We start from the raw sequence: 12,152 nt of genomic DNA, 5'->3' as shown, positions 1-12,152 counted from the left end.
AGTAGATTTTCTACTTCAATGGGTAGGTATACTTAAAAAATAAATAAAAAATAATTATGTATTTGTTATGTATACTGTAGAGCCACCCTGTATACCTGTATACCTATTACTATACTGCACTTATTATCGGTACTCAAAATAATAACTAAAGCGAAGTTATGATCCGGAATTTTAGACGGGAAACGTCAGATATAATATATTAGGCACTCGAGGCACTCTGATTTGCTCTGATTATGCTGTGATTTCCATTTCCATTGATTTCTGAATCAAACAAATATTTTGTTAGTAAACATAACTGTTCTTTTTCTTAAAAAAGAAGAGCTGTTGGCTGTTACTTGTATTAATCATTACAGTGTACTTTTAGAGCAATGTTTTTCAGTAATCCAACGTCGATATTTTGTATTATTGCTACCGAGTTTTGTGAAAGATTCTCTTTCTGCGGATTAAGAAGTAAGAATAACCATTTATTTAGTTAAATATAATTGAAATAGTAGTAGGTAAAGACCTGATCCTGACCCTCCTGTCCCCTGCATAAGCTGCCTAACTGTTTAGTCGTATGATGATGATATTATATGATCTTCTCATGGCCTACGCAAACCGGGACGGCATGGCATTTTAATTTTTTCTTCCACTCGAGAGAGACACGTACAGGAACTTCGCCCCCTCTCAGAATAGAATAGAATAGAACAGTAGGGTTTGTCACCGTGGTGAAAGGATTAGGCTTAGCTTAGTCTGTCGCAGTCTGCCCAGGTTGCACAGCGGCAGCGGTTGGGGTTGCTATAAGTTTAGGTATGTTAGGAAGTATGTACGACGACCGAATGGCGTAGTGGTTAGTGACCCTGACTACTGAGCCGAAGGTCCCGGGTTCGATTCCCGGCTGGGGCAGATATTTGTTTAAACAAAGATATTTGTTCTCGGGTCTTGGGTGTTGATATTTATATTCAATATGTATCCATCTATGTATTTGTGTAGATATATCAGCTGTCCGATACCCATAACACAGGCTCTGCCTAGCTTGGGGTCGGATGGCCGTGTGTGAGATGTCTCCACATATTTATTATTATGTAGTATACAGGTGATAAGGCATTATGGCAGGCCCTTAATGTGACCCTTGAGATCGCGATGTTGTATGATGAAGACAGGCAGTTTCGTCGCTAGAGCCTAGACCTAGTTAACTTTCTCTTTGAAATTCAGAAATAACCTACATTTCTTTTGTAGTCCAAAACACTACCTTGGGGGCCGTCCATTAATCACGTGAGGCTCAAAGGGGGGGGGGAGGGGGTACTGAAAACCTCACGAAACATCACGAGGGGGAGGAGGGGTTCTCGTTAGACATCACGTGTATTAATTTTTTGTCAAAAATTAGGTATTTCTGAACCGATATTTTGGACGGCGCAAAAATTTTAACGATTTGTAGTATGACCTATATTTTTTCTAGTCAAAAATTGCCTTTACATAGACTTCCAAAAAAATACACGTGATCCAGGGGGGGGGAGGGGGGGTTGGTCCTAAACCTCACCAAATATCACCAGGGGGGAGGGGGGGGTCAAAAAATGAGAAAATCGACCTCACGTGATTAATGGACGGCCCCTTGTTTCTTTGCAGCCATACTGTCGTTGTATCTGAGGAATGTGTTGTGTCTGCACGAGAACAGTGCGACAGTCGTCTACCACATCTTCATAATGATGTGCTATACGATGCCATTGGTCGGGGCCATCCTAGCCGACAACTTCTTAGGCCGATATAAGTATGGAGTTTTCATTTTTCACTATACAATTACGTACATTCTGTGTTTTGAAGCAAAGATTACTTCAGCTTCGAAGAAGCAATAGAATAGACCATCATAAACTATCTAATAATATCGTTAAATAGGTACCTTCTTTTAATTTTAAGTCGGTTGTTTGAATATGTTACAGGGTGATATTATATTTTTCAATAATTTACTTTATCGGAACCATAATGACTTGTTGCGCCGCTATACCACCGTTGATGCTGCCTCAGACGTGAGTTAAGCCCCACTATAAATTCTATATTTCGGTATTAAATTCACTAGAAGTAGACCAACTAGGCCACCATTATGCTACATTTACTGTACCTACTTAAGTAGCTTACGGTACGTGCTACAGTCGATATGAAAACTTAGCTCTAAGTACGACACCAAAGCCAAAGCGGCTTTTATAAACACCCAGCTTTTCTTGAAAGTTCTGCCGCTTCAATAAATCTTGGAGCGAATCTTATTGTAGTGAAACCGATGAAATAAAAATAGGAATAAGCTTCTTACGTTCATAGACACTTCTTAACTGCGCTAGAGTAAACTTGGTACGAAGACAGTTGCAAACAAAGAAAGACAGAGACTAGCTTGGTACAGTTAACCAAAGAGATATAAATACTTAACCTTTATACAGTATATCCACCCTTATCATCAGACCAAACACACTGGTTAGTGATATAGGTACATAATAATCATCTGTATGTGACTCTTAGGATCCAAATATTTGCCCTGGATAGATACTAAAATGACACCAATCTGGGCATACGATAGGCTATATAAAATTAGAGCCCTCTAAATGTTTCTAGAACCACTTCAATGATCGGACTGATCCTGATTGCGACAGGCACCGGCGGCATCAAACCCTGCGTGGCGGCCTTCGGAGGAGACCAGGTAAGCATCACCTAGCTAGGGTATGCCTTGGTTACCGTCGAAAGATTTGGTAACTAGAAGGTCTACCAAATTTTGACGCTATTACCAATGACGGTGAACCGGAAACATTGTCCTGTAGGATTATTCAGTTTAAATACCAACTAAGTCCTACTGAAACTGGTTTTCCGTCCGTAACCGAAACCGAATATAGGCCGTGGCTCGAACCAAAAACTGAAACTCTCGTAAGTATAAAATTCCTTAAAATACTGAAATTAGGTATATTTTACCCATTACTCTGCATCAGAGGACAAAGAATGTTTGCGTCGGGCGAAAACGCACTCTGACTAAGTTTAGATGCTACGGAGCTTTCCGAAAGTGCGAGCGTCTGCCGATGCCACGAGAAACGAAGCGTGCCCGACAACTTGCGAAATCAATGCACATGCACACTTGCACATTCGACTCCAACTATAGACATCGGCCACCGCCAACCTACCACACATCCCCCCTTAAACCCCCAGTTCCACCTGCCAGCTGAAAACCAGAGGCTGCAACGGTTCTTCTCCACCTTCTACTGCATGGTGAACCTCGGCGGGTTCATCGGCATGGTGGTGACGCCGGCGCTGCGACGCAGCGTCATGTGCTTCGGAGACGACACCTGCTACGCGCTCGGCTTCGGATTCCCGGCCATGCTTGTGCTGTGCTCTATACGTTAGTGTTTGTGGTTTTTGTAAAGACTAGATTCTTCTTCTTAGCGTGACATTTGATGATTATGGATCCCACGTCGTCGATTTGAACTTTAACCCATTGAGCTGAGATCGAAAGACATTGAAAAATGGCTGGATTAGCGATTTTCACCTTTGTGAAAAGAGTAGTTATCTCAGTCGCTGAATGAATCAGGGTGAGTCGGATGCATACGTAAGGTACAGTTGATCGTGTCTAGTTTGTACGGTAATCAAATTACCATTAGATACTTACCTAGTTATTTCCATTTTTGAAACCTCATTATAGTGCATGATGGTGCACTTTTATGAGATGTCCTAGTGCCCTTATGAAAAATTAGGTAAGTAAGTATAGCTGTTATCTAAAAGGTTTTTTTCTCTAGTTATTTTCATGTCGGGCAAGAAATGGTACAGGATCAAACAACCTAGAAAGAATGTGACCTTGCAATTTGCCTCCTGCGCTTGGGTTAGTATAAAAATATACTTACCGTTATCTAACTTTCTATAAATATGCAAATTATAAGTTATTCTACCGTAACTAGATACATTATAGTTAGGTATAGGTACCCTACCTATCTCAAAATATTGCCAAGCAACTCTGGACTAAATCATTCACCGAGAAAGGTTTAACTACCTAAGTATACTTATAAAAACTGTTATGTTTCGTTGCTAAAAGGCGATACTTCGTGACAATGTTGCTTTTAAGTACCTATCTCCGTTCGTATTAAAAACACGCACAGAAAACGCATCTACAGGGTGCGTTCATACAATTCACGCAAAACATAGCGTGATATGGACTATTATGGACCAGTGTGAAAACCGCCTAAATCACACTATAATAGAGGTATTATAAAGGCGAAAGTTTGTGTGTGTAGGTATGTCTGTTTCACGCAAAAACTTCTGAACGAATTTCAATACAACTTTACATTAGAATACCTAATAGGTACATAGTTAGGTATCTACTCGTATAGACCATCATTCAAAAATTCCCAAGGGTAACCTGTGGACGGGAATTCGGTACACTTAAAAAAGTCCACCCTGTATTTAAGCCTTTCTACTGGAGCTAGTAGGTACAGTTGCTACTTATAGAAAATCTGATGATTGATGGCTTCTTCTATAATCTACGTATTCACGGGGAGCGGAAGGTTTTACTTATTCTGCCCGCAGTGGAAAGGAGGCCACACGCATCGCTTATTTAAATACCTACTTATACACTCACTATAATGAAGTACCTAGTTCCAGTTACAAAATTTTAATGATAAACCAAATGATCTCAATTTAATTTTATATTTACTTAGGTATCTAACATGGTATTTGATTAAAATATAAAATTACTTACATTTTTGGTGAGTAATATTCAGATGCGCTGTTGTACTTCAATATCGTTGGAACTATTTCATTTCCTGAAAGTGTATAGGTATGAAACATTTCAAAAAAATATTTATGAGCTTAGAAACACTAATAGAGAGTTGCAGCAAAAAACCTTCTTATCATTACTTATTAACTTTATGTTTTTGCAAATGTACATAATCCTTCGGCTTGCATTTATAAACTTGACGTGCAAATATAATCCGGGAAGTGTTAGATAAGAGCTACCCGACTGCGCAAAACTTTTGAGAAGATTATGGATATGGCCTCGCTCGGTGGTTTATGCAGACGAGGTCATGCAGAACATTTTGGAAAACTACTGGAGATCTATAATACACTCACGTGCAAAGAAACAATTCCACTTACAAAATTAAAACACCAAATGGCCCCAATTTTTTTTAACATTGAATAGGTTTAATTTGATACAAAATATTTATGTTTTTTGTTTTTAATATTCTGATGCGCCGTAAAATGTACTTAAATATTGCAGAGGGCGTCATTAAGTTAGCCGTTTTTTTCCGTTTAGAAGTAATTTGGTCAATTTCTCAATGGAACTTTATCATTTCCCGTGAGTGTATTATCTCTGAAATCTAGGAGTTCTCGAGTGGAGACCCCGAACCAGCAAGCGTAGAGTGGGACATTCATTTGCCTGTTGGACCGATGCCGAAGACCTAAGACAAATAGCCGGTAGTGGTTGGATGAGGAAGGCCGAGGACAGAGTGTGAAGCACATTGGGAGAGGCCTTTGTCCAGTAGTGGTTGATTACGCGCTGATGATGACGTAAAGTCACTGGTGCTTACGATAATTTTAGTGTTAATTACTTAAATAGTGTGGACTTGATTAAACTGCTGACGATATCTATGCGCAGAGTTTATGCTTAGGAAAATTATACAATCGGATTTACAGCACAATCATTTACCATTAGTCGCCAGTTTAACACTGGCGAACCACTACAAGCACTAGCAGAAACAAGTTTTTGTAACACAAAATACAGAATGTTACAAAAGTGGTAAGAAAATCAAAATATAGGGTTTCATTTTTTTATATGTACTGTTCAGCTTTCTATAGTTCTATACTAGGTAAATACTTATATGTATAGTTTCGTAAAATAAATGTTTATAAAGAAAACTTTTCTAATCTCATAGCAAAGAGCCCTAATTAGTGTAAAAATACGTACATGTGGCCTCAGTCATCCCCTTCCCACTTTCTACAATACCTTTACCCTCTTCAACACCTTTCAGCTTACTTCACCACTTTTGCAAACACCCCGTACATAAAATGATTATTTACACACAGATACACAGACAGACAACACTGTTACAGAGGGACGCAGTGCGAACAACACTGTTGTTAGTCACTCGCAAAAGGGAGAGTACCTAACTCAGTGAAAATGTTTGCTCGTGTCCACTGAAACAAACCACTGGCTTGCACAAGCGGTATTCTGAATAACTACGAGATTCCAATGTGAGTGGATTAAACAAAGATGGAAGAAAGTATTACTTACTTTGAAGAAAGTATTATTATTTTTAAAATTATAACTAAAAAGACTTATACTTACTAGCTGTTCCCGTGAGCTTCACTTCGGCTTAAACAGTTTTCCCGTGAGAATTCCGCGATAAAAAGCCTTTATGTGTTAATCCAGGGTGTCAGCTAACTCGATACCAAATTTCATTAAAATCGGTACAGCCGTTTTTCCGTGAGCAAGTAACAAACATTCACACATACATATACGCACACACTCACACTCACAAACTTTCTTCTTTATAATAATTAGTAGGATATACTTAGTTACTTACTTATATAGCAGATGTCCTACGATGATGATTATTATTATTATTTATTTTTAGGTAAGTACTTAGACTGTTAATCTATGAATATAAATGAAACTTACCAACAATGTTTGGAGTGGAAAGTTTCGTTGGTACTTACCTTCAAACTCCAGTATAGGTACATAATGTTAGGATCGTATTGGAGAAACTGAAATTGTTTGAATAGGTTTATATTCACCACACAGGTAATATGGGAGCTTACAGTACAACCTACGTGCTAGTGCTTTCAGCAAACAATTAATAACAAATCGTTTAGTGTATGTAATATTCATCTTATCTACCATCAGCTTGCAGGCTTTTACATCGTGGGTCAACATTTTACTGTGGACATAATTATATACAGGGTGTTGCAAAATTGGTATACTAAGCCGAAACCCATGCATGTGCAGCATGTTATATCTAAGCCCGAAACTGAAATCAGAATTTGGAAATTCGCGAAAAAAAAAAATTTTTCCATAGTAAAAAGACTAAAAAGTCACGTGACCAACAAAGTTTCTATGGAAAATGTTTTTTTTTTTCGCGAATTTTCAAATTCTGGTTTCAGTTTCGGGCTTAGATATAACATGCTGCACATGTAGGTTTCGGCTTAGTATACCCTTTTTGCAACACCCTGTAGAGGTAGAGATTGCTTGCAATAAGACCGCCTTTTTTGAACTATGTTAAGTATATATATGTAAGTTGTGATTTTGTAATGTTTTTTTTAATGGTGCAAAATAAAGAGTATTCTTTTTCTTCTTCTATATAATAATGATATCCTATCCTATATATCTAGGTATGTACATGCAGGTTGTCAAAAGTGGTATAGTAAGCCAAAGGGGGGTGATTCAGAAGTTCACCCTGAACAACTTTTATAAATACTAGTTACGATTTTCGAAAATTCTTATTACATTTTATATACGTTAAACCTAATTCAGACTACAGGGTACCTAACGTGGTGGCCTAACCTGATAATACTTGATGCTATTATACGTACAAGTACCTATCAAAGCCTCTCCCTGCTAGGCTCTCGGTCCAGCCATCTCAAAGGCTGCGTAATTCGGTCCCTGAATCAATTATAACTGCTTCGACACCAATTTGCACATCCGGCCGCTACACTCTTAGATTAAAAATGTGTGAAAAAGATGCAGTGCCCGGGCAAAAGAAACATCTTGTGTAGTCTCAACAAATAATACCTCATTTCCACCACTCAGTTCTTTTTTTGAATTAGTTTGGTTAGAAGATCTGTGACTTTCTGCAATAGGGAATATGCATGTGATTCAAATAAAGGTCAAATATTATTTTAATAAACTTTGTTATTTCAGAATTAATATGCCTTCATCAATATTTTATTTTTGAGCGAGTAAATAATTGATGAAAAGTACAAAAAAACTGCGGTAACTTTAAATCTTCGAAACGTGACGGATTTTCTTAGAGCGGATGTGACGATATGTCAATCTCAGAATAATCTATGCCCATAGAACTGAGCGTCGTCGGCGCGACTAGCGAGACTCATTATTCTGAGCCGTGAAATGTAATGACGTCACCTCTTCTCTTTTGGGCGTTTATAGTGGACGTGTAGGTTATAAATTATTAACTTTCTTTAAAACACCTTAACTTACTTTTTTTGGCATTGAATTTTTTTTTACTGTTATAAAGCGATGTAAAACTATCGAATAAGAACATAAAAAAAATACATGTATATTCCCTATTGTACAGTGCTTGTCATTGGGTTGAACTTAAAACGATTTAAAAGTAAACAAAATGCGAACAGTTTTTTTGGTTGTTTTTGTTTGTGACACACCATCTGGTTCGTATATTGTTAATCTAAGGCTACATAAAATAGGTTTCCTTTGTGAAACCAATTTCCTGCATATAACATTATTATTATCACTTAAATGCGTTGCCCTGTGTGTGTAAAGCTTCATGATTGCATCCTGCCTCAACTTACAATTAAAATGTAACGCCCTGTTTTCCGGGCCGTATTTATTTTTTAAATGAGCAGCCATTGATTTTGTTCATTAAAACAAATGGAGTTGTTTTTGCGCGTTGTAGGTATTTTGTGTTTGTTTGTTTGATAAAGCTTTTATTATTAAACCAATTTAATTAACAATAAGCATGTAGAGAAAGGTAAATCAATGTTATAACATTATGTTCTTACACTCAAACTAACACATTAAGCCCCAGTATCACCATACTCTGTTAGATCATAAGAAGCGATTAGTTGTTCACTTTTGACACATCTGTCAAGAATTTAATATGGAGATGACGTATAATTGATGACATTACAATATGACAGGTGTGTTAATGATCTAACAGAATATGGTGAAACTAGGCATAGGTATACAGCGGCAGATATAACGTCTGCGTGGCTATATACAGTAATTGCTCTTAAGGTGAGTATAGACTACAACATTTTCTTGTAACAGAACAACGAGCCTCTTGATGATATGTTCAAGTGTATCATCCTTTTATCGCGCTTTTGCCTGCAGTGTACCATTCGTAAGAACGTTACATTACGCTACACAGATGTGGTCGACAAAATGTTGTAGTCTATACTCACCTTTACATGTATTTCATTTCAGTATGCCTTCATGAAGCACATGAGCTCTCGTCGGGAGGCTGAGCCGGTGTCGCACTGGCTCGACCATTCCGCCAAGAAGTACGGACAGAAACTCGTGTCGGATATGAAGGTGTTCTTAATATTCTATACTTATAAACTTATTCTTCTCAATGGGGAGCACGCAAAGCTATTTCCAGATGTCGCCACTGTCGAGTAGGCTCGATTCCTAAGTTCTAATTGGTTTTTTTCGCCCCAATAATATAAATGGTCAGAACCTGAGAGGCCCACTCAATCAAAAAGAAGAAAACCAAGCTGTCGACAGTGCTGTCAAACTCAAGCTTTGACAGCACTGTCGACAGCTTGGTTTTCTTCCCCATTCGGTAAATTCGGCTTAAGATAGTAGTGGTTAGAGCGCTATGAATAGATCTAGAGAGAGAGAGCAGACATTGCAACGATGAAGAGGACGCACTTGTGTGAATTGTATATAAACAAGAAATTTCATACTGAATGCGATGCGTCCGTTGCTTACGAAGCAGAAAGGTGGATGTTTACCTTAAGACGTGTGAGAAATAAACCAGTTTTTTTGGATTTTGCCCTTTTTCTCTTCCAAAGTTAGAGTTATCGGACTTTACGCATGTTTTTTCCCCCTCAACTGTACCAATATTGTTTTTGTATATGGTTATTATTTAGGTATTTTAACAGCTATGTATGTAATATGTATACGTGAGTAACTATGGGTTTCTACAGCGTCTACTTCGTTACGAATTCAATCCTTGAGAGAGACGGAAAAGCGTGTCGCGTGCTGGCGCAAGTAATAAAACCACACAAGTGGATTGGAACTTTGTATGTTAGTATACTGAATTTTAGGTTTAAATGTTATGTGTGGAAGACGAATTGACAGTGTAGATAATTCTAAAGAAATACATTTATATAAATACTGTACTCCTTTTTAGTTGCAAATATAATTTTGTAGGTACTTATTCATCATCATCATCATCTCAGCCATAGGACGTCCAACTGCTGAACATAGGCCTCCCCCAATGATTTTCACCTTGTCCGATCGGAGGCGGTCCGAGGTACTAATTAACTACTACTAATTATAATTTTAAGATTTTAAATTTAATTTATATTTCTAGTTTTGTTTTACTTTATATTGTTATTTATTAGAGTAGAAGAACGAACAAAAACAGTTTCTTGAAAAAAAATATTATAAGTACTTACCTAATACGCATCAGGTAACATATTCATATTTTAAAAAAATCACTCACTTTCACGTTTCTAATTAAAAAGTTAGTTTCAATAGATAAAGGCACTCGTATTTTATTTTGAATTTTTCATGACGAAGTCTCTACATCAATCACGCTATTGATCCGTTTGCAAAAACGCTAGTTTCATAGGTTATTTAGGTGCAGCGTAAATTTTGTTTTGCCTGAAAAATGAATGCCTGTTGGTCGGAAAATGTCGTAGCTAGAAATCATGGCTAAAATCCAAGAGTCGAATATTCGAAATTCTAGGAACCTGAGAGTTTGGTCTAGATTTTTGGTCCTCAATATATTAGTTCCGGGTACGCCTGCGGGTGCCAGCGGCTCCGTCGATTCTGCCATTTTAATTACGATGCTTTCTATAGGGTGATGTGAAAATGGTATATAGAATAATAGTAAGCCAAAAGACAAGCTACTATTGAACAACTTTTGGTGCACAGAGATTTATTTATTTATTTTTATTTATTTTATTTTAAATGGAAAACTTACAGCTATTTTGACAAAAATACTTATAAATAATAGACAACAGAGAACTAATTAATTAAGAGCTAATCAAAGAGATAATGTATTGTATAGTATCTAAACATGTTTCAACTCTTGACTTTATTGAATAAGTTAAGTAAGTACATACTGAAATTCATTAACTACTTTTTGTGTGTTTTCAGGTGGTGTTCTCCATATTGTACTTGTACCTGCCTGTTCCAATATTCTGGTCTTTGTTCGATCAACAGGTGAGTAGTTTATTTATTATATTATTATTATTACAGTTTTAAAAGATACATTGAAAGAAGGTCTTACGTCTAATACGAAATGCCAGTTACAGGCGTATACAGCATTGTAGTAGTAGTCAAGTATCGAATGAGTATATTTTGGCTTTCGGGCATCACATACAAAGAAGCTCACACTGTAGCTTCAACTAAGCTTTCTCGCTTAATAAGTACTACGAATGCACAAAATGGCTTCGGAAGTCAGCGACTGATGCAAATCTAACTGGCTAATGCTTTCACAATGACTAACCTTAGTAATGCTCTAGTGTTTGTCATCTAAAATATTTCTTTCGTAGTTTTTTTTTAGAAAGATCGACTTTAATGCTCACGTGACTTTTTAGTATGACTAAATATTTATATGTATAGATGTACGGACCTATATCTACAGGGTTATTGGTAAGTAGACCAAATCCTTTCAGGACGTGATAGAGGAAGGCATTTCCAGTTGATTGAAATTTTCGGTTTTAAGCATAAAATTTTGGCAAAAATTAAAAAAAATACTTAAATATTAAATATCTTAGAAATGGTTAAGTTTCGGATAATGCATTATTGGGTTCAATCAACTGGAAATGCCTTCCTCTATCACCTCCTGAAAGGATCTGGTCTACTTACCAATAACCCTGTATAAGAACTTCCGAATGTCGTAGATGATTAATAATAGCTTAGCGAGCTGAATCACTCCCTTTATCCCAAAATATGTCGCATAAATTCCGTCTGAATGAATAAAGTGTTCAGTAAATATGAAGAATGTAATGCCTACAACATCGGTACTTAAGTACACTTTATATCGAAGGATCGAGAGCGCATCTGAATACAAACATGTAGCACTCGACACATTAAATACTATTTGTCTCTGCGCTGTTCAACTTAAAAGCTTTTATATATTGGACAGTTCGGGGAATAGAAATCAACCACGGGTGGTGTTCAATATTTTATGCCGCAAAATGACGAGGAAAAAGTCTACTCAACGTAACTCTGCATTTGAGTGTTCATTGTCACCTGCTAGTGTTTCACAAACTTTTAAAGT

The 12,152-nt window shown here is 37.1% G+C and overlaps 1 protein-coding gene across 1 annotated transcript in view; it reads left to right on the top strand.

The window, feature by feature from the left end:
* The first annotated feature begins 253 nt into the window (after window positions 1–253).
* The window catches only part of LOC105384233 (solute carrier family 15 member 1-like), a 52,073-nt gene continuing 40,174 nt past the window's right edge, over window positions 254–12,152 (top strand). The window contains exons 1-8 of the mRNA XM_048632947.1: window positions 254–450; window positions 1,606–1,747; window positions 1,917–2,003; window positions 2,578–2,662; window positions 3,160–3,349; window positions 3,744–3,826; window positions 9,119–9,226; window positions 11,024–11,089. Coding sequence (XP_048488904.1) covers window positions 369–450; window positions 1,606–1,747; window positions 1,917–2,003; window positions 2,578–2,662; window positions 3,160–3,349; window positions 3,744–3,826; window positions 9,119–9,226; window positions 11,024–11,089 — 843 coding nt within the window. The 5' untranslated portion in view covers window positions 254–368. The remainder of the gene's footprint in view (window positions 451–1,605; window positions 1,748–1,916; window positions 2,004–2,577; window positions 2,663–3,159; window positions 3,350–3,743; window positions 3,827–9,118; window positions 9,227–11,023; window positions 11,090–12,152) is intronic.

This window comes from Plutella xylostella, chromosome Z, assembly GCF_932276165.1.
Source record: "Plutella xylostella chromosome Z, ilPluXylo3.1, whole genome shotgun sequence".
Lineage (NCBI taxonomy): Eukaryota > Metazoa > Arthropoda > Insecta > Lepidoptera > Plutellidae > Plutella > Plutella xylostella.
This window is presented reverse-complemented; position numbering and strand designations above follow the sequence as displayed.